The sequence below is a fragment of the Ambystoma mexicanum genome, chromosome 14, assembly GCF_040938575.1.
Source record: "Ambystoma mexicanum isolate Mex_15411 chromosome 14, UKY_AmexF1_1, whole genome shotgun sequence".
Lineage (NCBI taxonomy): Eukaryota > Metazoa > Chordata > Amphibia > Caudata > Ambystomatidae > Ambystoma > Ambystoma mexicanum.
Window position 1 is genome coordinate 381361513 of NC_090940.1, and position 26643 is coordinate 381388155.

Sequence of the window (26643 nt, forward strand, 5' to 3'; positions counted from 1 at the left end):
AAAAATGAGGACCTCGAAGCGAGGTCGCATAGGAACAATGTGCGGGTGGTTGGTGTCCCGGAATAGGTCCCCCAGCGGAACCTGGAGCTGTTCATGGAGACTTTCATCAAGGATGTTCTACAGGGACCTGCCTTGTCCTCGCAATTTTTAGTGGAGAGGGCGCACAGGGTAACGCAGGTGGTGCCAAGGCCGGGTCAAAACCCAAGGCCAATTATTGCTAAGGTACTTAACTACCGCGACCGGGACATTATACTTAGGTGGGCGAGGGAGCTGGGAGATCTCACGTACGAGAGCAGCAGAGTATCCTTCTATCCTGACTTTATCCCGGCAGTTCAGTAGGCTCGCATGTCATTTACGGCAGTGAAGAGGAGGCTGCGGGAGAAGGGTATGCAGTACTCTATGCAGTACCCATCTAAATTTACGGTGCAGCACAATGGGAGGACATATTTCTTTACAAAGGTGGTGACTGCACATGAATTCATTGAGAATTTACCAGGCAGGGATGATAAAGGAACGGGAGGAGGCCCGTCGGGCTGCGCTTGAAGTGATAGGCAAGCAGGCATTGTTGTATGGTGGTCAAAAGAAACTCGATCGCTTGGATCTTGTCCTTTGGGGGGTCATGCTGGAATATTACGAGTTATGTACCTAGTCGGTCCAGCGGCTTACATGAATGTTATTATTCCATTTTATTTCCTATTTAGGGGTCCTCCTCTGCAGCCGACGCATGGATGGCCACTTGGAAAGTGGTGTCCGGCGCACCCGGGCAGTGGCCCATGCTGTTGGTTGAGTGGGGTGGTTGGGGGGCGGGGGTGTTCACTGCAAGTTGGGGGCGGGCAGTTTTTTAGCTGGCAGGAGGAGGGTCAGGGGGTTTACAGGCTACCCAGTTGGCATGGTTGGGGTTCATGAAAAGTGTTCACATCACATCGGCAGGACCATGGTGGATGAGCGGGTGGAGCCATCTGGGCTAGGTACATCGCTGCATGTGATAAATAGGGTTGAGCCATGGTGTATAAGGTTTTAAGCTGGAACGTGAGGGGGCTGAATGACCCGCGTAAGGCTAGGAAGGTTATGCAGTATTGTGAGCGGCATGGTGCCAAGATTGTTCTGTTGCAAGAAACGCACCTCAAGGGACAGGGGAATGAAGGGATAGCCCGTGGGTGGGGTAAATGTAAGTTCTATACCACGTATTTGTCATACTCAGCGGGCGTGATGACATTGTTTCATAAATCATTGGGATTCAGGGTGAGTGGGTCGGAGATGGACCCGGCTGGGAGGTATGCAATTGTCTCTGGGTTTTTAGGTCAATCAAAGCTGACGTTGGTTAGTATCTATGGTCCCAATGTGGATGATCCAGGCTTTTTTGAGTCTTCTGGAAAAATGCTTGAAATCTCGGGATACGTGTATCGTGTGGGCCGGGGATTTCAATGTTATTCTGGACCCGGGGTTGGATTCGACTGGGGGGAGGAAGAGGTACACGAAAGCGGCGGGTGCGGTGCTGGGGGCCATGGGCGTCCTTATGCTGGGAGATGTGTGGAGGGTTCTGCATCCGGGAAGAACAGGGTTTTCCCACCATTCAACAGTATGTAACACGTCGACCAGGATAGATTACGTGTTGGGGTGTCCCTATGTCATCCAGCGTACAGTGGGTTGTGAAATGCTACCAAGGACGTTGTCTGATCATTCCCCGGTCTTATGGTCACTGCATCTGGGGGAACCGATGTCTAGGCCCAGGTGGAGTTTTAAGTCAGCAGCCCTGCAAGACATTGCTTTCAAAAGTGATATACATAGCATGATTAAGAACTACTTTCAGGAAAACACTGGGTCAGTTCAGAGCAAGGGGACGCTTTGGTAAGCGTTTAAAGTGGTGCTGAGAGGGGGGTTTCTTTCTGCAGAGCACGGGGTATTGAAGACGATACGAATAGAACTTGATGGGGTGGAGACGGAGATTAAGTGATGGGAAGGGGAGGTAGAGAGGTTGGGTTCTTCACAGTCGCTGCTCAACTTGTAAGAGGGGCTGGATAGGTTTCGGGTGTTGGCGGACAGGGAGGTGCAGTACTTTGCGCGCCCCGTGAGGGCTCGTGTATGGGGAGGAGGGGAGGCCAGGCAGATACCTAGCAGCTCTAGTTAGGGGTGAGCGAGGATCTGGGGACATAACGGCAGTGAGATCTAGTAGGGGTGAGATCTTGGTGAACCCACGCGAGATAGCTGGGGAGTTCCGCAGGTTCTATGAATCTTTGTACACGGCAAGGGGTACGCCTTCAGGGCCTGTCTTGAGGGATTATATTGAGGACGCGGCGCTCCCCAGGTTCGACGTAGAGGCGGTGGAGTCACTCGCTAGGCCCATAACTGTGGAGGAAGTGCTCGGTGCGATGAAGGCCCTTCCCACTGCGAAGGCTCGGGGACTGATGGGAAAACGGTAGAGTTTTATAAAGAATGGGGTCCGTAGGTGGTTGGATATATGCTAGGGGTTTGGGAGGAGGGGATGGAGAGGGGGCTACTCCCACCAACACTTTGTGAGGCCGTCATCACGTTGATTCCAAAGCCGGGCAAGGACCCGCTCGATTGTTCATCATATGGGCCAATTTCCCTGCTAAATCTAGATACGAAAATCTTTGCGAAGGTTTTGGCGGATCGGCTCCTGCCGCATGTGTGGCAAATAGTGCACAGAGACTAGTCTGGATTTATTCCAGGGAGGTCGACATCGCTGAATCTTAGGCAGCTATTTGCAATCTTGGCACAAATTGACCCAGGGACGCAAGCTGTGGCTGCGTTTTTAGATATGGAAAAGGCATTCGACTCCGTCGAGTGGCAGTACCTATTCGAGGTGTTGAAGTGGGTGGGTAGCCCCCTTATTTTGTGAAAGCTGTGAGGTTGCTGTATTCGGGGTGTAGTGCTCAGGTAAGCGTGGGAGGGGTCTGGTCAGAGTTATTTCTGCTTGGGAGAGGGACGAGGCAAGGATGCCCGCTCTCCCCACTGCTTTTTGCAATAGCTATAGAGGTTCTGGCGGGTGGCTTTGAAAGCAGCATGGGCATAGGGGGCTAGGTATGGGTGGGCCACAGGATTTGATTTCATTATACGCGGATGATGCGGTTATTTATATAAGAAACCCTGAGGCTAACCTTGGACCCTTGGCGCAGGAGGTAGCAAAGTTCGGTGACTTCTCCGGACTTCAGTTGAATCGAGCCAAGTCCTCTCTCTTTCCCTTGAATGAGGCAATGACACCCCCGACTAGCATGCAGAGGTTTGGGTGGGTTCAGGACTCGATTACGTATCTAGGGGTGGTGGTAAGCAGGAAGGCCCAGGCCCTATTGGATATGAATCATAGGGAGTATCTAAAGCTACTAAGGGTAAAGGTAGATCGGTGGTGTAAGCTTCCCCTAACCCTAATGAGCCGTTTGGCTATTATTAAAATGGTAGTTGTCCCTAAGCTTTTGTACATGTTTGCAAATATACCCGTTTGGCCAGGGAAGAGTTTTTTCATGGAGGTTAGGTCCCGGTTGATTCGCTTGACATGGCATCCCAAAACCCTGCGGATAGGCTGGGAAACTCTGGTGCAACCATGGGAACGCGGAGGGATAGGGGCTCTGGATATAGAGGCGTATTTTTTAGCAGCCCAGCTGTCCTTTGCGAGGTACTGGATGTCGGAGGGGCGGGGGCCACCACATGCCCACATTGAGAGAGGTTCGGTATATCCATACTCGCTACAGGGACTCTTAATTTCGGGTAAAGTGGCTGATAAATGCAGATTTGACCCTGTGGCGTGCACGTATGGAGACGGGTTATGAAAAGGGTGGGAATAGAACGCCCATTTGACCCGGGCATCCGGCTGTGGCATATTGAGGTGCTGGCGCCCACGTGTGAGAAGTCCATAGAAGGTGATTGGAGTGGGGAGGGGATTGAAACTTTGGGGGATTTGTACCCTGAGGGGAAGTTCATGCCTCAGGAGGTATTCTGCGGGATGATGGGCAGGGGTCTTCAGCGCACGCTGCAATATTACAGGATGAGGGCAGCCCTTAAAGAATGGTCTCGGGTGTTCCCGGAGGTCCCTCAGACCATACCCCTGCTGCAATACATTCGCACCTCCCAGGGATGTAGAGGCGTGATGTCGACAATATATAAAATGATACTGGCAGGTACTCACTACGAACCCCCTCCAAGTAAGGGTCACTGGGAGAGTAACAGCTGGGTCATACTCAACGCTACGCAATGGGGGAGAATGTGAAATTACGCATACGGGGGCGTTCAGTTTGAGGCTACATTTGATTCAATTTGATGCTCCACAGGGTATATGTATCACCAGCGAGGGCGCAGAAAATTGATGCAACTAGATCTGCTACCTGCTCGAGGTGCAAGAAGGATCAGGTGGACATGATCCATATGTTGTGGGAGTGTGCTGTTCTGGGCCCCTTCTGGGAAGAGGTGTTCAAGGTTGTGACGGACATGCTTGGGCAGAATGTTGCGCGGGTGAGGCTGTGTGGAATGCTGGGGTGGTCCCCGGGTCTGCCTGTGAAATGTCAAAAACTTTTGGCATCCAGTATGATCATTGCTAGGAGATGTATACTAATGAAATGGACGCATTCCTCCCCCCGGAGGTCAAAGGGTGGATGAAGCACTTGCTCCGGCTGAGCGATTCAGATAAAGACTACGCTGCCTTGTGTGGGATGCTGACAGACCAAAGGACATATGGGGCCCGCTGACGGCATATCTGCTGGCCAGGGATGCGGACGGGGACGATATACTACTGCATCCGGGTATTGGAGGGGTAGGGGGAGATGAATTCTCAGCGGGGTGTATTAAGTAACTCTTGGAGGTTGCATGATGTATAAGGCTGGGACTCTGCTGTTGGGCTCGCAGTACACTATTGTGTACGTGATATGGTTTGTGATGTTGATGTGAACCTGTTAATAAAGAAATATAAAAAAAAAGAAATGTCTCATTTGGTGGTGTTTGTGTACCAGTCGAGGGGGGGGGGGCCTTGCATCTAATTGCTTTTGATGGACCTTGGCTCCACAGACTCAGTGCTCGCTGTACATTTTCAGTTTTATCTGAATCAAATGGGCCTACCTCAGTGAATAACTTGGTGACATCTTACCTTGTAAAATGGTGCCATTGATCCAGAGAAACTTGCACGTTTTGGGCAAGTAATTTATGTACATGTGATAAACTGGACTCAGATTGCGACGAGGGCGTAGCACTTGCTTAGTTTGACTAGTTCCATTCTTACTGGGGTAGGACCAGGAATGACATATAGCAGTCTGTAATGCTCTTTCGCAATGCCCTGTGCTGCTGCGCTTAGGCAAAGTTCAGACCCAACAATGGCTCATTAAAGCCGCTCTGTCTACCTGCGCTGTGCTATTGTGCTGAGACAAGCTTAATACCCACCAGTGGTTCAACGAGCTCAGTAAGAGAATGAGGCAGGGTTACATGCACATGGGAGTAGAAGACAAAAAAGCAGGATCAGACATTGTTAATAGGGGATAAGAGAAAGTGTCAAGAAGGACAAAAAGAAAGGGAAACATTTTATAGATGAAAAAGAAGAAAAAATTAAATAACAAAAGAATTGAGTGCCCCGTCACTGGGGCCTCCTTGTTGAGGTCAAAGGATCTATGACAACTCGCAATGAAAAGAAAATGACTTAGTCAAAGTCACATGCCTCTGCATGACCTTGCTATAAAGCAGACGCATTATAAATATACTTATGTTTTTTATAACGCTCTTAATACCAGCTACGTTGTCTTGCTTCCAAGACAAATGCGTTGTCCCTGAGCTATCCTTCCTCCCCTTGAGGTGTCTGAGCGGTGGTGGAACAACAAATTGGGTTTCTGAGAGAATACCAACAAACAACATCTAATCTAACAATATGATGAAAGGACAGATGTATGCTTGTCCATGTATGTTTGTCATATGCAGTAGCTTCGCCTGTTGTCACTGCTAGAGGGAACTGTTGCCTTAGCATATATAGAGACAATGCCATTTTGCATAGCTTCGCCTTTGACACAGCTAGAGGTAGCTGTTGGCTTAGGATATATAGTGGTCCTACTGTGTAAATGAAATCCTGCACTTTGGCCTGTGTACAATGGGAATGTGCACTAGTTTATAAATATACTCCTGGCTGTCACTTTTTGGCACACTCAAAATATACTCTGCTGTCATTCTTGCACAACATACTATCCCTTGTTATAATGCCAATTGTGGCTTGCAGGGTAGATAAGGGGGCCAACGTCGCCTCGATCTACTGGTGTTCTCTCAACGAATCTCCTCATATAGACAAAATTGTCTTACCGAATAAAAAAGACGCACTGGAAAGTCGCATGGGGACTAGTCTGTAGTGTTCCAAGGATGCCAACCTGTGCACTGCATTGAATACTTAACGGCTTCAGACTTATCAATTAGAGCCAGGGAACTTATATTTTGTTTAGGTCATGCCATAAATTATTAATTCAGTTACCAAAGTGCTGCAGGAGACCGATCCTAAGTGGGCAGATTCCTTCAAGAATTTCATTTGAGTCCTCGGAGTATCCTTTATCAACATGCTTATATAGGTTTTTGTGGTTGCGTGGTGGGTATACAAGAAAATATTGGAAAATCCTGGCATCAGTGGGGCATTCAAAAGTGAAATTGCTACATTTAACATTCTCTATTGTAAGCATTCATGGTTGTGTGTTTTGTTAGCAGATAAACTTGCAACTGTGTATGGTCGTGTTCTGTATAAAAAAAAACACCCGTTGAAGGCAGCATCCTGAAAAAGTCTGATTCTTTTAGGCTGATTTGGCGTGTACTTCAACAGGAGGGAAAGGCTAGTTTCAGGGGGGCTGAATTCCCATTGGAGCCGCTCTCCGGCCCCCCTGCCTCCTAGTTCTCCTGTACTGAATGGATTCCGTTCTTATTGGGTGTTTCACATCCCCTGCCCTACCTGCCACAAACATTGTGCCCCTCCCTGCAAAAAACTCCTGCTCCCTCCCTCGCCCTCCCTCCTTCTCCCTCCCTCCCCCTCTTTCCCCCTTTGTCCCCCTCTCTTCCCCATGCCCCCCTCCCCTCTCTGCCACCCCTCCCTCCCCTCTCCTTCCCACTCTCCCCCTCCCTCCCCCTCTCCTTCCCCCTCTCCCCTCCCTCCTCCTCCCCCTCCCCTTCCCCCTCTCCCCCTCCCCCTCTCCTTCCCCCTCTCCCCCTCCCTCTCTCCTTCCCCCTCTACCCCTCCCCCTCCCCTTCTCCCCGCTCCCTCCCCCTCTCCTTCCCCTTCTCCCTCCCTCCCTCCCCCTCTCCTTCCCCTTCCCTCCCCCTCTCCTTCCCCTTCCCTCCCCCTCTCCTTCCCTCCCTCCCTCCCCCTCTCCTTCCCTCCCTCCCTCCCCCTCTCCTTCCCTCCCTCCCTCCCCTTCTCCCCCCTCCCTCCCCCTCTCCTTCCCCTTCTCCCCCCTCCCTCGGCCTCTCCTTCCTCTTCTCCCCCTCCCTCCCCCTCTCCTTCCCCTTCTCCCCCTCCCTCCCCTCTCCTTCCCCTTCTCCCCCCTCCCTCCCCCTCTCCTTCCCCTTCTCCCCCCCTCCCTCCCCCTCTCCTTCCCCTTCTCCCCCCTCCCTCGGCCTCTCCTTCCCCTTCTCCCCCTCCCTCCCCTCCCTCCCCTCTCCTTCCCCTTCTCCCCCCCTCCCTCCTCCTCCCTCCCCCTCTCCTTCCCCCTCTCCCCCCTCCCTCCCCTTCCCCTTCTCCCCCCTCCCTCCCCTTCCCCTTCTCCCCCCTCCCTCCCCCTCTCCTTCTCCCCCCTCCCTCCCCCTCTCCTTCCCCTTCTCACCCTTCCCTCCCCCTCTCCTTCCCCCTCTCCTCCCCTCCTCCCCCTCCTCCCCCTTTCCCCCCTCCCTCCCCTCCCTCCCCCTCCATCTCCCTCCCACTCTCCCTCTCGATGGAGGAGGGCCCATTCCAGTGACTGCTTACTACTTGGTGCCTTGGATCCTGGGTGGTATTGCTAGGGTGGCTAGCAGAGCAAATCCAGGAAAATGATGCAAATGTGTTGAAAAAAGTTACCTACAAATGTGTTCAGGCCTGAACTTAGTGTTTTATGTCATTATGATGACTAAGCTAATTGTTTTGCAGTTTGTCACAATGGCATCTTCTGTCACCTGTGTTTTTGACGGTTTTGTATTTAAAATATGAAGGGTTTCCCTTAAAGCAGCCATGTATCCATAACTCACCCTTCGTCTTTCCTATCTTTCGATTCTTCATTTTGTTTTTCCTTTTGTTTATTTGCTTGTGTTTTCTGCTCACCTTTGCCTAACCAGCGACTGTGTAACCTTTGGTTTTCTAAATGTTTTGGACTAAGGCTCCCATCAGCCCTATTTGTGTAGTCCATTATGAAGCATCATGGAAGTAATAGTCCAAAGCATCTGGAGAGCCATAGGGTGCAGGTCCATGGCCTAACCCGTTCTGTCTTTAGTCATCATTGAGGCACTTAATCAAAGGATGTCATTTTATTTTCGTTATCCTGGCTGAACTCCTTTTCTGACTCTCATTAAGATTATCTGGGAATCGGTTTGATTCACCTTCAGATTACATCGCTTTGTACTCCAGTTCTATCAGTAGGAGTTTCAGTAAACAAATGGGGAGAAAGCTAGCTAAAGTGCAATTGTTTAGAAGATAAACACAAAAGCAGACTTTGTAAAGTACAAGCATATTAAAGTTGTCAAAACTTTCTCTTAGGTCCCCCTCCTTATTAAGAAACTGTCTTAACCGTGGATTGTGAAATTGACCCATACCTTTGCATGGGATATTGACATTTTTTAAATTTCTTTTAGGAAAGCAAAGATGATGAAAGAGTATCCGCCCTGAATTTAATAATCTGTTTGGTTAGCAGGTATTGTAATCCAGTGTGTCTTGTCGATCAATTGTAGCAATCTGGTATACATAAAACAAATGCTCATTCCAGGCATGTTAACTTAAATCAAAAGATGATTTTTGTTTATTTTGTATTTTTATTTTAATGGTTGAAGAGATATATATTTTTTTAAAATGTTACTTTTTCTTATTGTGTTCATGGTTTGACAATTAACTTTACAGATTAAAACTAAACAAATTGTACAAACCAGCATACAGTTCCACATACAAAATGTTCACATCCAATAACTAGAAATCTAAAATGTCTACATAACTGATAATCATTTTCACTTCATACCTATACAATAATCAAGGAAGACCAATCTTACATAAGGATTTAATCTATGCATCTGATAGTTGCCAAAATTAGGGAAACATGCTTTCCTGCTAAAATCAAATCCCAAAAGTCTTCTCTATAATACCTAAAAATACATACCAATGTATTAAATATGTATACCCAATTGCTGGGGTATAGGGACATGCGGTTAGGCAGTGTTTTAAAGTTCTGTTGCACCCTCTATTTTACAATGGCTACATATCCTCTTTGATCACTCCACTTCCATTTTAGCCCCCTCAACCTCGTTAGTAGCTAATACATTTCAACGAAATCTTAGAAATCTTTTGATATACATCTCACATTCGAATATATGTTTCACCATTGAGAGCATTTCTTGGTATAAACATATTTATCATTCGCCTCTCTAGTCCTCAACCAGTCCTGCTCCCAAAGAGCTTTCTTCATGTGGCAACAAATTCAGAATCTCCACAGATCAGTCCACAACTTGTAACCAAGACTCACAAGATTTGACACATTTCGAAAGGCTGCAAGAACTGGTGTTATTCTTTGTGTATAATTTGGAGAATAAGAAGGCCGGAGGGGGCAACCTAATCTTCCTATAAAAAGACAGTGCTTTCCACTCCAACCGTTATAGATAGAGGCCTAGCTCTTGGCGAATTATAGCGATGGGGAAACAGTTTGGCAGACATAGCACACTCTACCAAACTAGGCCTTCATGGGCCTGCCACTCATCTCCATAAGCAGCGAAAAGTAGATCTGTTGTATAGCAGCGCTGGAATTCTTTGTTGTATAATAATAATACAAGTAAAACTGAGAATTTACCAAATGTATTATTGATCCTCTTCAGTTGAGCACTATACATTACACATTTCCTTATGTGATTGAAATGCTCTTGTCGATTTATATATGGTGAAAGCTAGATATAAATATTGATTGACAAGATTTTACACACTAGAGGATTTCCCCTATCATCTTGGTCTTCTAGACATGTTTGGCCAGTTCATGTGCCTCCATAAACTGATTCAAGGCATTTAATGAGCACTGTAGTCCAATAGGCGTATGGTCAACTATTACTAGGTCATCTGTGTATGCCAGACATTGAAATCACAGAGATCCTAAACGAGTGGGAAACGCACCTAAATCGGAGAGAGAAAGATTAAAATGTGCAGGGGCCAGGATGCAGCTTTGGCGTAAGGCTATCAAAACTTCTAAGAGACTTTGTGGTATTTTTAATAATGTTCATAAATAGAACATCCAAGATACCCGCCACAATTCTGGGATTGCGTTCATTTTACCATTAGCCAACCCATCGGGGCCACCTGGATGGATCGAGTGACAACCTTAATCAGTATTTCTATGTCATACCTATAAAATGATGGTGGTCAAGCCTGACCCCCTGCAGCAACACAATATTGTCAACCTTCATGGTAGAGGCATACATGCTGCTCAGATGATCTGTCCATATAGACTCTGAAATGAGATTCAGCTGTTTAGAATCTTGGACTTTAGGGGCGTGATACATCACGGCTGCTTAATATTTTTAACATTTTTTCCCCTTCTGACTGAAACATTCAGGCTTTTCACCCTCTGAACCAGTTTTTAAAAGAAGCCTACTTTAGTTCTTTGTTTATTCCAATAGTGGCCAAGATCAGTACCCCTCCTGAGTATTCAGAAAGCCTTCCGAAGTTGTTTTTTCCTTGCCTATATCTCGCCATCAAACATTAATTTTGTCTCGTCATTAACAGTGAAACCATGGGAATAATTTTTATTTCATTTAAAACAAAAGGTTTGTTGCCGATTGTTAGGCAGAAACCTGTGCATTTCCCTTAGGGACCACTGCAAAAAGTTTAGGACTACAGGAGTTAGCAGCAAACCCAATTGGTAGCAGTCTGCACCACCCAGATTTACCTGGTAGCTGTGGCTGAGCAGTCAGACTTCTCTCAAGAAGAGTTAGGCAGTATACAGAGCATACACAATAGGGCAGGTAAACACAGTAGAACAAGCAAACACTGACCAGAGCTTTGGTGTAAAAGATATATAGTTATTTATTTAAAAACACATCTATGAAAACACACTGGCACTAATATCAAGCAAGTTCAAAAACACAGTCACTAAAGTATATACACTCCCTTAAAAGAATCTTAGACAAGTCTTAAGTAAAGCACCACTTATTTTCAGACAGCGGTGAGCGCTTAACGCAGATGGCACTCTAATGATTCGGTTTAAAAGGGAGAGAAAGGCAGAGCATAAATTGAAACAAATCCCAACACTTTCAAAAGAACACAGCAAGAGAGGAAGGCAGAATCAAACCGTGAAGATAGAGTTCAGAAAGCCGGATCCACTTTAAGAGGATCAGAACGAAATGTGTCCAAGGTCACATGGTTGAAAAGTGCACAAAAGTCTCGAAGGTTCAGAAAGAAGTTGGACCAAAAGAAAGCGACCAGTTAGATGGTCAAGAGGCCAGCCCAGTCTAGAAGGTTAAGGATTTACTGTCACCTTGTAGCAATCTATAGAAATGGAGGCCAGGCGGACACAGTACCTTGAAATGGTGAGAACACTCCAGCGGGGGCAGTTGTTCCTGGCAGCGGTTGCGAGGCGGTGCTTCGTCCGGCAGAAGAGAAGATCTCGTCGGGGAGGAAAGCAGGAGGTCGTTGTGCTGCCAGGGAAGAAACCAGCCGCAGAGTTTCTCGATTCAAAGGAGCGGTCCTTTCTTTCGCGGTTCAGTGGTAAGTAGCTATCCGGTTGCCGGGGTGCTTGGCACGGGCAATTCGACCACTAGACGTCCTGGTAGGCAAAAAGGAAAGCAAACGGGTTGTCCCCACCAGCTCAAGGGGAAGAGACTCTCCGGCAGGAAGATCTCCTCTGTCGTCGGGAAGTGGTGAGACTGTTCAGCAGGGCTCCACCTGTGGTGTCGTCGTTGCAGGTTGGCTCAGCTTCTCCCTCTTCGGATTCTCAGGTCCTGTGGCGACTTCTGAAGTTCCAGTCCCAAAAGCCCAGCTTTTATGCAAGAAACCCCCATTCATTCAGCCAATCAAACATGCTAAGTGGTGAGCCGGCCGGCTCACCACTTGGGCCAATCACACAAGAGTGCGACTTGAGTTGCCAAGGCAACTCAGTCCAGGGTGCCTAAACCCCCTCCACACCCCCAGTGGTACCCAGACAGAGTGACACCACTTTTGAAGGCTTCTATGGAGAAGCCCGCCAAAAAGTGGAACAAAGGGCTCGACTTGGGTTGGAGTCACAGAAGAGAACACAAACGCCATTTTAGAATCGAGTTCTGGCAAAAAATACCAACCAGTGAATTAATATTAAATAAATAACCCGGCGGTATGTTCGAGGCTATAGGAATTCAATAATTAAAGTTGGTAGCCTCAAACAATGGGAAAATCCCATAGAGATATATTCGCGGTCGAATATAAAAAAGTAGTATCCACTGCCACCAGCCAAAACTCGATCAGGGATGGAGATGTGCCCCCTCGAATAACAGACCCCGGGGCAATCGAACAGTACGTCCACAATATGATGGTTTGTACTGGTTTCTGTTCATAATTTGGGACTAGTAAAGCCAATGGTGACTTTACATGCCCTGGGAGACAGTAGTCAGTCCCAGGGTGTGGAGTCTATGGTGGGGTGTCACTATGACACCCCTGTGTCACTACACTGAGGGTGCTGTGTAACACGCATAGTAAAAACACATGAGAACCTATGGAGTAAAAGACCCCATAGCCCATAAAACACATTAATAGTCAAAGGAACCCCTCAAATCATGTCCAAGAGTTTGAGGAAAAGTCTCACTCTTGGCAGGAGAAAAAAACAAACTCCAGAAATCCAGCAAAGCTGCTGGTGGACTCACTGGGTTAGGAAATTCAGCCTAAACAGAGAATTCTCCCTAACACCGATACATACTCCCCAACCCCGCCCTAGATTCTGAATTCATACAATCCCCCAAATGGGGATTAAATTCAGCTATCAGCCTTGGCTTCCAAATCAGGTGAGTAGCTGAGTTATTAACCCGTTAGTCAATCACAGAAGTTACTTAATGTTCAAAATAAGGCAGTCAGAAAGCTCCTCCCAAAAGGGAGTGATCACTATTTTCAGTTCTGTGAATTTCAAAAACCACAACAAAGATCCATCAGAGATTGAGAAGTATAAATGCTATGGCAGAACATGCAGGATAGAGATGAAAAGAATGTGCTGCTTGCTCCCATCACATGTAAATGTTCAGTACTCAACAAAACATGTCCAGGTCACCTAGTAAATTATTTAGCATAGTTTAGAAATTCAGACAGTACAAGAGAATTGGCAAGCTCTAACACTGCCATCCCCTTACAATCGCTCTACTCTGCATCAGCAAAAGAAGCAAAGGCTTGTAACCCAATACATATTTGATTTCCTCCAACATCTAAACTTAAACAGCTTCCTGCTATGAACCTCGAGTGCTTCACTCTCCAGCTCACCACATGCATGAAGTCCCTTGGGTTTGGCATCGACATACACCTCTCCTTCAAGCAGCACATAGCAAGGAAGACACACATGCTTGGTACCAAATTTCTTTCCTGTGGAAAATCAAACCCTTCCTCCCAGAAAACAACTTCAGTTCTGCTGTCCACGCATTGGTCTTCTCCCAACTGCATGGCCCACTGCCCTTCTAGAAGGGCTTCCGGGAACTACTGTTGCACCCCTGAGATGCTTAATATATGCTGCTGCACGACTCATCAAAGGACTCCAAAAATTCAGCCACCTCATCCTGACTCTCATCGAACGGTACTCGCTCCCGCTGTAAGCATGTGTCATCTTCAAATCCTGCTGCATCATCTACAAGGCTGTCACACTGAAGTTCCCAAGCTCCGTCGGTGTAGGAAGGAAAGAACAAAAAGACAGGCCTTCTCTGTCTACACCCCAGACTCTGAAACCTCCTCCTGCCAATACCAGATTCAACCCTAGCTCCTACAGTTCAGAAAGTAGCTTGAGACCCTCCTCTTTGAGGAATGGCTCGTCCCAAATATCTAGGTCCACACACCCTCCACTCCCACCTAACCTGAGACTTCGTGGTCTACTCCACACCCGTTTCCTCCCCGGATTGCTTGAAGATCCTTTGCTGCCTAATTGCCCACTCTCTCCCCCCTCCCCCATTGTTGGCTCCCTTGTATATCTGCTTCGCTCAACCATAACTTGTAAAGCATTCACTTGTTTTTCAGAAGCTAGGTTATATACAGTGGCGTAGCGTGGGCCCACACGCAAAGATGCTGAGGTGGGGGGGACCCTGCGCCGACTCCCAGCAACATCACTGCTTTTCTCTGTTGGGGTGCCAGTTGGGTACCTCTCTGTAATGCTGCTGTGTCTACCTCCCACACTGCTGCCGCCACCAAGGCAAACACACCATAAATGTGGAGGGTCGCTGGTAGGCAGCAGACACAGTAGCAGCAGGGTGAAAGTCAGGCAGGGCTGGCACCTGCCTTGCACATTGCTGCATGCGTGCGCTGCTTAGGTGAAAAGGCAAGCCCTGCCTGAGCCGCATTAACCCAGCTGCACTCTGACACCTGACCTGACCGGAGGAGCCAGTCGACTGCTGAAGCCGCTCACTCCCCACATCACCAAAAAAAACTCACAATAAAGGAACATCCCAGTAGGGACTGAGACCAAGAGATTGGTATGGAGATTCTCCAAAGGTTTATATAAGATTCAGCATCCAGAGAACTCTGCTGCCTCAAGAGCGCTCTGTCAAACAATACAGAAACAATATGTTTTAAAGGGTTACAGTGCCATCATTGAAGATTTCTATACAGTCTACAAGTTACATTTCCATTGGTTAGTGAGGGGGGTGCACATATAGTTCTGTAAGGGCTGGCTCCACGGGATTGGCTGATGACTTGGCGGGAGGATGGGCATCAAGTGGTTTAGCTGGGCCGGTCCGTGCGAGGTGAAGGTTGGGTTGGGTCAGGTCTGGAGAGGCGGATGGTTCCAGCTAAACTAATCTACACAATTATCCTAGACATGCAGTAAATAATGATCATCACTATACCTTCAAAGTATGTATTCGAGGCCTATAAATTGTACACATGTGTTTGCACTATCCCACTTTGGGTCACTAGCGAGATGAAAGGTGTGGGGGTCTTGCCCCTGAGGTAACCTGTGGGGGTCGGGATTGATAGCTGTCAGGTCTGGCACATCAGAGCGGGAAGGGGGTGAAGTGACGCATGTTAGTTTAGGACAGAATATACTGTGACAGGAGTCTGGTTTTATTAGGGGCATTCTGCGGTCGTCAGCAAGGAAGGGTCACACTTCTGGTACATCAAAATAATAGCTTCAGAGGGGCACAAGGTTGAACAGGCAGTCCTTTTCCAAAAGTGGGGGTGAGAGGTGCAGGAGCAGGTTTGTTGAGATGGATGAGCTACAAGTCATAGTTCGACCTGGTCACACACAGGAGAGTGATCTCAGAGGAAGAAATGAAATGAATACATTGTTTGCAACATCTTGTCTCAGAGCATCTGTGAGAAAGGGACTTGGGAGGCACAGGCGTGGGAGGAAAAAGGTGGGGGCTGTCAATGCTCGCTGGGTGCACGGCGCTGCTGACGAGAGAGGAGACTTCACAATACCGGAATGCGGCCTAGTCCAAAGATGGAGTCGAAGGTACACAAAATGGAGCCCAAGTGTCTTGCAATAGCACCACCTCTGCTTATGCCAGGGCCTTGTCTCCTATGGCCGCAGAAGGGCAAGGAAGGCGTCCCCCCACTAGTGCAAGAGCAAGTGGTCCCTTTCGTGTGGAATATACAGCGTCTCAACCAACCCCCTCCTTCCTTACACTGCTTCCCGCGCCCCTTTGTTGCAGGCCAGGCATGGTACCACGAATGGACGGATGCACGGAAAAGAAAATACAGCCTGTCAGACTGGCGAGTCTCTGCCAGCGGTGCTCTTGTGTAGGAAACTGAGTGCCCAGACCTAAGTGCTGCCCTGCCCTGCCCTACTCTGCCTCTGGACTGTCTAAATAAAGGATTTGGTTCAGGCTCGGACTTGGGTAATAGAGCAATGCCAAGCTTAGTCCAACAGACCAGGACGAGCCAGTTTTCTCGGCTAGTGCACCACTTCAATTGCCGTTTAAACAAATGTTATGGACAACTAGTTTTCTTTCTGTTTTTTTACTTGTGGCTTGGAAAGGACTTTTTCAAATCTTTGCTGCTGAATAAGATTACTACACAGACTAAAAGGTAAAGATGACTATAACTTATTACGATGGGAACTACATGAGCAGTAAGAATAATAAGGGGGCTCGTCCCCCTTCGAACCATGATAAAAATGTGTCTTAGGAATTGAATTAAAGAAGACTGAGAGGACGTTTTTTGAGGCGCACCCAGCTAGTCATATTACAGTTAAAGCAGCACTGTTAAACACCAGGTCTGCTGTATCCCATGCTACTGAGATCAGCTTATTGAGTCAGATAAATTGGACATTCTATAATCTGGTTTACAGACACTTCACATGCTACATTTCATTGCCTAATCCTAGAGGGTTACTTTATTCAACACATCAATAGACAAGGGAAGACAGGAGGGGGCATTGCAGTCATTTACCAATCTCATTTAAAAATTGCCCACTTTAAACCTATTCAGTGGGATAATTGTTCTGAAATCGGGTTAATGACACTTACCATCTCTCCTATATATTCTGTTAAGATTTTGGTGGTCTATAGGCCCCCGGGGCCGGCAGCCAGATTCTTAGCGGGATTTGATGACTTCATTGGAACCTAATGTATAAATACAAGGAATGATTATGCATCAGTGATTTTAAGATCTGGTTGGAAGATCATACTAGGCCAGATTCTAAACATCTCTGTGAAATATTAGATCAACACCAGTTGTTAACTCACTCAAACAGCCTCTCATAAATGTGGTCACTGTCTGGACGTTGGGTGGGGGGAGGAGGGGTATTGGTTGATATGATTGACTTAGTACCAAAGTTGTGGACAGATCACTACCTTTGGTTTTTTCTATCAAGGCAGTAAAAGGTGTAAGTAGTATCTCTGTACCTAATGGAGTCAAACCAGTTCAAAAGAAAAAGGAGCTAGATAGCATCCCTGGTAGGGAGGTAGGGGATGCATTGAGCTGCTGTGCCTTGTCTCAAGGATGTCATGAATTCTTCGAACAGGGGGCCCAAATATTGAACACCATCTGTACTAAATATGCCCCTTTGAGAATAAGCACTCCTAGGAAAGTCTCCAGGGTCTGGTACACTTCACAGCTCCTGGAGCTAAAAAAACGAATATAAGCATTTTGAGAACAGCGGGTTCGTCCTCAAAACTGCTTGCACACACCTTGTCAGCAAAGCTAGTTTTGACTACATATAAGAAAGCTATTTTCAGAGAGAAATCCAATTTCCTAACAGGAACAATTACAGCTGCAGCAAATCATCCTAAAGAGCTCTTCAAAGTAATTGCCCACTTTGTTAAGCCTAATACTACTGCCCCAAGTAGTCATTCACAGACCATGTAAATGGGCTGAATACTTTATGGACAAAATGTTGAGTATTCAGGATAACATTAAGTCCCAAAGGGAGAGATAGTGTGATCCTCTTGAATGCTACGAATGAAAATAAGGCCTGAATTGAACATGTAGCTATCAGGATGTCTCAGTTCACTTTCAAGGAGGTATCAGAGGAGGATGTCTTTTACCTCCTGTTGAAATTGAAACCTACGAACAACCTACTTTTTCCAATTCCTGCACTTGTTGCTAAACGGATCTCGTCAGTTAACCCCTTTCAATACAAGGTTTGTTAATGCAACATTCAAGGAGGGGGTCCTTCCAGACCTCCTGAAACTGTCGGTCATCATGATAAGGCCCTCCTTCACCCTCTACAATTTGGCTTCCGTCCCAAATTTGGGACAGAGACTGCATTGATGGCAGTATGGGACGAGTTGTTGCAGGCAGGGGATGGGGGTAAACTCTCCCTGCGTGTGATGCTCGACCTATCTGCTGCTTTTGATACAGTAGATCATGGTATTCTGTTAGACCGCCTAGAAAACACAGGTAGTGTGGATCCCTGTGCTCCGGATTGGTTAGCATCATTCCTGGCAGGGCGTAAACAACCTGTTCAGGTGGGTGGCTTCTTATCTGAAATCCTTGCTCAATGTTGTGGTGTTCCACAGGGCTCTGCATGTTCTCCTCTCTTATTCAACATCTACCTTTCCCCATTAATGGACATATTGGAGAAATACCAGCTTGGGTTCTATTCATATGCTGATGAAACGCAGCTGCATATCAGACTTGATGATGTGGATGGTGCCCTTGCTAAAGTGGGTAGATGCTTAGGAGAAATTGGGGTATAGATGGCACAGAACTGGTTACAGCTCAACCCCAAGAAAACAGAAGTGATCCTGTTCGGACCAAGACATCTATTGGAGGGGATTGGTAGTCCGCCCCCACCTCAGTTTCTGGGTTCCACACTTAAATATGCCTCCAGGGGTAAAGAACTTGGGATGCATATGGCAGAGCAATCTGGGCTGTTCAGGCCAGGTATCGGCCAAAGTTCAATCAGTCTTCTATAATATCAGTTTGCTGCGGCAAGTGCTTCCTTATGTACCAGAGACCCATCGCCCAGTGGTTATATGAGCTTTAGTTAGTTCGAAATTGCACTACTGGAGCCCCGGCTAAACCAATTCATTGCCTGCAAAAGACACAAAATGCAGGAGTTGGATTAGTGTTTGGGGCACCATAAAACACTCTTAACTTCAGGCCTTGACTGGTTAGCAGTGGAGGACTGCATACAGTTTAAGATTGGCAGCTTAGTGTATAAGTGTATTAATGGTTTAGCACCAAGCTATCTAAGCAACAAGTTGAATCTGTACAGCCCTGCTCGGGTCTCGAGGTCAGAAGACAAACTTCTGCTCGCTATCCCAAGGACAAAATGTGTCTCGAGGAGATTGTAGATTTTCGGTTGCCGGACATAGATTGTGGAATAGCCTCCCTTTGAACTTAAGAAGGGCCAATTCCTTTCTGGCATTCCGAGCAGGCTTAAAGACCTACCTCTTTAAATAAATGTCTCATTTCTTCATGATCTCAATGATATCACTCTCTGGCTCATTTGATTTTTCACTCAGTCTTTCCTTGTCATCTGCGACAGGATTCGATTCTCTTTGTTGTGTGTGCGCTATAAATGTGTCAAATCAAATCGAACTGCTGTGCTTTAAAATGCACTATTTCGGGAATTCTGTCTCCTGGGAGCCTGCCGGGACGCTCGCCTGGAGCCTGATCTGGTGGGGGAAGACGCACTCCTTTCCATACCAACTTCGTGGCACCACTGCATCCCGCCACCCGTGCAGGATACTGCATCCTGCTGGGATGGGGTCTGCAGACGTGTTCGGAGCGAGTTACCGGCTCTCACCGCCTTGATCCTCCCAGCTGAGACGCAGCGGGTGCCTGCCCTGCGGCCATGCCACCCCCGCAGAAGTGGAGATTCCGGACCCGCAGACACCTGCAACGGCAGGAGAGGCTGTGACCTGTGCCGCTCCACGTGTGAGAGGTGCTGCTTCATACCATCACGGTGAGTCGCCGTGCGCTACGAGATCTGCATACCGCCTTCCATCTGCGGAGCACACACCCACCTCGCTCAGCATGATGCTCTGCATTGCACCGGTGCCCCCTGACGGAGCTCCATCGCGGGCAAAGATCATCCCCAGCTCCACTGCATGCTGATGCTGCTGGCGCGCGGCAGTGACCCCTTCCAGCCTCGTCTCACAGCTGAGACCCCACTGTGCGGCCAGCTGCATGCCGCAGACGGCCAAGGTGCATGAACACAGTATCTTTAGCTCCTTGAGACCCTGGCAACTGGGGTACTGACCCTGCACCCTACCACCCGTATGCTATGCCAAGGAATATAATCTAGCCAATCTACTGTGGGTCCTGCCGGACGTACAACAAGATTTCATATACTACATTGCCTTGAGGGGCTCGCCAACTGGCCCCGGCCCCTGTGGAGACCATCCAACGAGTAGCCCCGTGAGATTACTCGGTATCCATCCAAGGCCATGGCGGAACAATCCAGGTAAACAACGCGGCGTGCTGTGCCCTGGCACCTGGAGGGTTGTTGGTCGCTCGTCGCCGTGGTGAATAACTGTGACCCCTGTCTTGAGCGGTCCCCTCCTGGCTGTAAATTTCTCCACACGGTTCCACTCGTGGAGGGGGGTGCCTGAGGAGTCTGGCTGCCTACGCCATCTTATATCTGCTATTACACCGCTGCTGGGCCCCTCACTCCCATCTGCAAGCAAGGTGTCATCGACTGTACTGGTGCATGTGGAGCCACTTAACATTGCAATATCTCAGTGCTCACGCTCATCCAGCTGCCTTACAGGCACATGGCAACGGATCACCCTGCACCCTGTGGCACACCAGAAGAACTTTGAACGCGTCCCTACATGTGTGTGTCCGAGGTGTGCTTTGAATGCTGATGACACCACATCTCACAACACATGGGGAAACACAGTTCATCCATGAGCGAAGTGGATTGACCTGCTCAGGCATCATTGTTGCTAGTGCTGCCGCTGGGGATCCTGCTCCTCTTCAGTGGACCTTCCTGCGGTGGAGGTTACCTGCCCAAGTCTCTCTAACAGAGCCGGTGTAATTGGCTGGGAACCTTCAAACTTTCCTCACCATCACGGGGGGGCCCTCCTGGTTAACACTGCCTTGCCTGTGGGACTGTTGCACTCTTGGGTCTGTACGCTGTGACTTGCGGGCTGGGTCTCTGAACTCGCAGGGCAGAGAGTGGAGGACTCCCTCGCTTCTGAGCGCATTGTAAACAAGGGAATGTTGGTAACAAGTAGTCAGCTACAAACGCTATCGACCTGAGGCTGAACGCTGCAATAGACACCGAGATCAAGCCTGTCGTCCACCCGACTACGCTGCCCCAATCCCCCTCTCCCGAACTGCTGGTGTTCCAGGCGGACCTGTCGAGCGCTAGCGGCCAGTGGGGCTCTCGTGGGGGTGAATTCCAGCAGCTACGCAACATCAAGGACAATTGGTAAGACGCGCTCAGCGAGGGTTTAGCTGCAATCCGGCGACCGTTGCAGTCCAACCACACATCCATATAAAATCACTGAAACTGTGCCTCTAATTCTCAGACCTAAAGCGTGAGGAACTGGGTCGTGCAGCCCGATTGCCTCCAAAGGAGCAGTAGTCACTGGGCGCAGTTGCCTAGAAGTACGTGCTAGTCTCTTCTACCCACGCGTCTAGCAGGCAACATCGCAACCCGACCCAGGGTTGGGTCCTAGTGTGGGGGCTCCTCCGCCTCTGTCATCGACTGTGTGCGCTGGGTGCGAGTGCTCTGTACACACAGTTGGAGGGTATCCCCCTACAGAGATTGCGATCTACACATGAGATGGAGGAGCTGGGTCAAATACTTCCTCTGTTACCTTCACATGCTTATTAATAAGATAAACTTGGCATCTGCTACATGACAGTCACACACAGAAATCTGATTAGCGGAGGGCACGGGTTATAACACTCCTCCGAAGTCACTACAAGACCTGTAAGCAAACGTGACCTTAGGGCACACCGACGACCCAGAGAAGGCAACAAAAGACCACAAGAACAACCAGGAAGCACGTTACGGACCTACGAGCTATAAGCGCTGAAGGAAGTGTACGCTTGGATTCAAGAAGTCATCCCCTCGGCTTCCGAGTAGCACTGACTGCTCCTGACGGAACAGCCCTGATGCCAGGGGTCAGAGGAAGAACTGGACAGTTAAAACCAAGAATCCAAGCCAAAACTCAAGTGGGCTAAATTGAAAAGTGCTGGGGTCAGAGTCGTCGAGTGGAGAGTCAGTCACCCCCTCTACTGGTTGAACGTACAGTAGAAACACTACCACCCACAATGTTGTCAGATAAAGAGGAACTCCTGAACTGCCTGAAGGGGATGGAAGCCCGACTCACAAACTTGTTCCACAACCAGCTGGAACAGATGAAAGAAGAATTGAAATCTTCCCTCCAGGAAGTAAGCAGAGAAATAGATATAGTCGAAAATGGCTTATCAACTGTGGCATAAGAATCTAACCAGAACAGTTTCCTCCTGGAACAGCTGGCCAGCGCAACAACCAACTTAGAACTACAAGCAGAAGTCCTTGAAAACCGCTCAAGAAGATCCAACATCAGGGTCAAAGGCCTCCCCGAAACGATCCAGGACTGTGACCTTAAAGATGCAATGCAACTGTGCTTCAGTAGTCTTCTGCCGGAAACTCAATCAGACCAAATCGGCTTTGATTGTATACATCGAGTAGGCCAAAAACGAAATGACCCTGGAGCAAGACCCAGAGATGTTCTAATAGCAGTAACGTCCAACTGTCAGAAAGAAGAAATACTGAGAGCAGCAAGATTCCACAATGACCTCACATTTAATAGCTCCCACATTGAACTGTACTGTTATATAGTTATTACTTAAGATTGTACATACATGGAAACCACGTTATATTGCATTGATGTAGGTACGTCATAGATGTAGTGCACAGTTACTTAGTTAGATGGGGAAGTTATACATGCTGCCTGAAGAAACAACGTTCTTAGGGATTGTGATGTACTTGCTATGTGTACTAAACATTCTGTGTGTGTTCGTTGGTGAGAGGGCATTCATACGGAAACAGCCTCTCAGCTGGAGGTTCTTGTTTATGCTGTGTGCTTAATAAAACCCATTGTTACGTATCCTGAGCAGTCTGAAGTGTGTATCCTAACATTGGCGATGAGGATTTACAGCAGCCGATGACCGAGAACCTCCAGCATCGACTGAGGCGGCCGCTCCGTTCCGCGGAACGTTGTAGCGGCCGGGAAGTAAGTCCTGCACCTGCCCTATCTTATAAAAGCAAAGTGCTTGTGTCGTACCTCGTTCCGTTTTATAAAGCTACGTTGGACAGTCTTGGTGGGCGAACGCGCGCGGCTGTAGTCACCTCCTCCTCCCTGCGTTAGCGTCCAGTGAACCGTAGGAAGGGGCACGGAGCAGCGCCCTGCCTCGTTGCCATCGGGACACCACCGTAGGCACACTGGTATCAGCGCATCTCGAAAGCGGCTACTGCATGCGTGAATGTCACAGTGGGCATACGAATAATCGCGCGCGTCAAAAGCAGCTTCGATAGCATGTGGCACCGGCAGTGAGGTTCCCAACCGCAGGAGAAGGGGTGAAGAGTTACGGAACAAGCGGTTATTGATTGGGTATTACGGCTGCAAGGGAAGCGTTCCAGAGCAGATGTGGAACTTGCAGAGCAACGACTGAAATGCCTTCAGAGGCAGGAGCGCATGGATAATAGCTCAAAGACAGAGGAAAGGAAGAGGGGGGAGTAAAGAAACCAAAGAGGATTGTATTCCAAATCCAACCAGCGTTGTGTCTTTCAAGTGAGAAACTGAAGGGAGAGAGGAATCTACCGTGTCAAGGAATAGGAATAGACACAGTCCCAAGCTTTAACGTCAGATCTGGACTGTGCAAGTGCAGAACATGGCTATGTCAAACCTCAGTGGGCCACCCATGTTATGGCGGTCCCAGGCCTGGCTAAAATTAAGTGGGCACAATGGAAAAAAGGCTTTCTACATTATTTGAAGGCAGTCGGAGGAAATTCTTTCTCTGCTGACAGGAAGCTTGCTGTATTGATGCATCACTTGGGCTATGAGGAACAGAGGATTTTTGAAACTCTTCCGCAGCTGGCTAATGCGGGTGAAGGGGATGAGATGTCTGAATTGGAGAGTGCTTTGGCCAGATTAGACCTGCATTTTAATCCAAAAACCAGTACTGTGCTCGAGAGATATAATTTCCATATGAGAATTCAGGAACAGGGCGAGTCGGTGGAAGAATATATCACGGCCCTTCGACAATTGGCATCTACATGCAAATTTCAGGGCTCACATGACGAACACCTACGTGATCAATTTATGACACACTGCAGTGCCGATCGCATACGCGAGGAACTGTGGCTAAAGGATGAGCCTAGTTTAGATGAGGTGTTGGTCATCGCACGTAGTGTGGAACATTCTCTGGCATCCATTGCCAGATTGGCTAAGAAAGAGAGTACCGAATCCAAGGCGGATATAGTGAACATTAATGAGCAAAAGAGCAAGAAGAAAAATAAAGAGGAGAAGATGGGTCGTGACTACAGCAGTGTTAATAAGTCATCGAAACAGAAAAGTGAAGAAAGAGAGAGGAGAGAAGGAGGAACGTTTATGCTACCGATGTGCCAGCAACACGCATTTTGATGCATCAATGGTTTGTCCAGGGAGGAGAGCAACTTGTAACAAATGCAAAAGACGTGGTCATTTTGCGAACAGTTGCAAAAACTATCAGAGTAGTCAAAAGAAAGTACTGTATGTGAATGAAGATGAAGCAAGAAGATCGGATGATGAAAATGAATTTCCTTTAGAGAATATTATTGTTAACACTATAACAAATGTTGTGGGTGATGAGAGGAATGTTGATGATGAGTGTGAACGCCCATATGCTGATATCAGAGTGGATGGGAGGCAAGTGCGCATGATGGCCGATTCGGGGTCAAAGATCACTTTGATGTCAAAAGAGGTATACGAAAATGAGATGAAGGGTGACGTATGGAATCTGAGTAAACCTGACATTAAACCAGGAGGGTACAATCAAGATCCCATTGAGTTGTTAGGTTATAGCATGAATAAGTTTGAATTTAAAAACCGCATGTGTGAAGGAAAAATATATGTGGCTAAGAAGGGTCTCACTTTGTTGGGATGGAGGGAACAGAAGAAGCTCAAAATCAAGCTTGACCCAAATGCGAGGGAGCAAGTTCTGCAAGTTGTTGATTCCATTGTAAGTAAATACCCCAAAGTTTTCAAGAAAGGGATTGGGAAGATTAGAGGTGTTCAACAGGGGGTGTAGATTGGGTGTCACCTTTAGTGGTGGTGAAAAAGAGTTCTGGGGATCTACGGTTGTGTGTGGATCTAAGACAATTAAATAAATGTGTGATGGTGGATCGTCATCCGTTACCTAACATGGCTGAAATGTTATCAAGGATTGGTCAAGGAAGAATCTTTTCTAAGTTGGACATGGCGTCTGCCTATCACCAGGTGGAATTGGAGGAATGATGTCGCAAACTGACAGCTTTTGTTTCACATTAAGGTGTTTTCCAATTCAGGCGCATGCCGTTTGGTTTAGTATCAGCATCAGCTGTTTTTCAAAAGCTTATGGATAAGATGTTGGGTCATATTAACGGTGTGTACTGTTTCCAGGATGATGTGTTAGTGTGTGCCAAGAGTGTCGAGGAGCATGATTGCATTTTGGATAGAGTACTTAAAACATTTGAAAAGAATAGAATTCTACTTAAGGAAGAGAAATGTACGTTTGGTGTTGAGAAAGTGGAATACTTGGGACATGAGATAACGGCAGAGGGGGTAAGACCAAAGGAAAGTTTGGTGGATGCCATAAGGAAAATTAAAAGACCAGAAAATAAAGCCCAATTAAGGTCATTTTTGGGAATGACCGAATTCTACCAAAAATTTGTACGAAACTATTCAGACAAGGTGATTGAATTAAGAAAATTGTTGAAGAAGGCATGTAATTTTGTGTGGAATTCTGAATGTGAGAGAGATGTTGGGATACACACTTCAGACTGCTCAGGATACGTAACGATGGGTTTTATTAAGTACACAGCATAAACAAGAACCTCCAGCTGAGAGGCTGTTTCCGTATGAATGCCCTCTCACCAACGAACACACACAGAATGTTTAGTACACGTAGCAAGTACATCACAATCCCTAAGAACGTTGTTTCTTCAGGCAGCATGTATAACTTCCCCATCTAACCAAGTTACTGTGCACTACATCTATGACGTACCTACATCAATGCAATATAACATGGTTTCCATATATGTACAATCTTAAGTAATACAACTATATAACACATCTCCCTCCTTTCTTTTCCATTTACTGTTCAAACCATTTCCATCATAGTAACATTTGCTATGTATGTGTACCTCAAGTAAGTAATACAACTATATAACACATCTCCCTCCTTTCTTTTCCAATTACTGTTCAAACCATTTTCACCATAGCAACTTTTATCATGGCCACACGGTTAAGATTCCATACTTGGCCTCCAGATACCCGAATAGCACCTGGTAAAACAGCCACCACTTTCACCGGATCAGAATAGAGAGATTCTCCCTTCTTTTTTAAGACACCTTTCTTTATTCTGACTAGGTCTCCACACTTTATACTCAAAGGTTTCTTTCCACTCTTCGCATTCACTCTTTCCACCCATTTCCCTTTCTTTTCCTTCATTTTTTTTTTTTACATCATCTGAAACATGGTCACACTCTCTACTTCTGCCTAGCCATGGTGGACTAACCACTGTATTGGGTTTTCGACCTCTCATTAGTTCGAAAGGTGATATGCCTGTAAGGCAAAGACCAAATATCCTATCCTGGATGGCAACTTTCTTATCACATCCTGTCTCATTGGCTATTCTGATGCTTTCCATAATACACCTATTCATCCTCTCCACACAAC

General features: G+C 47.4%; 1 protein-coding gene across 3 annotated transcripts in view; it reads left to right on the forward strand.

The window, feature by feature from the left end:
- Positions 1–26643, forward strand: part of GEMIN2 (gem nuclear organelle associated protein 2) — a 704794-nt gene that overhangs the window by 603213 nt on the left and 74938 nt on the right. For 2 of the 3 annotated variants that reach the window (XM_069637505.1, XM_069637503.1), the window contains exon 9: positions 8779–8837. The exons of the other annotated variant lie outside the window; for it this stretch is intronic. In XM_069637505.1, the coding sequence (XP_069493606.1) occupies positions 8779–8837 (59 nt within the window). The remainder of the gene's footprint in view (positions 1–8778; positions 8838–26643) is intronic. 3 annotated transcript variants of the gene reach the window in all.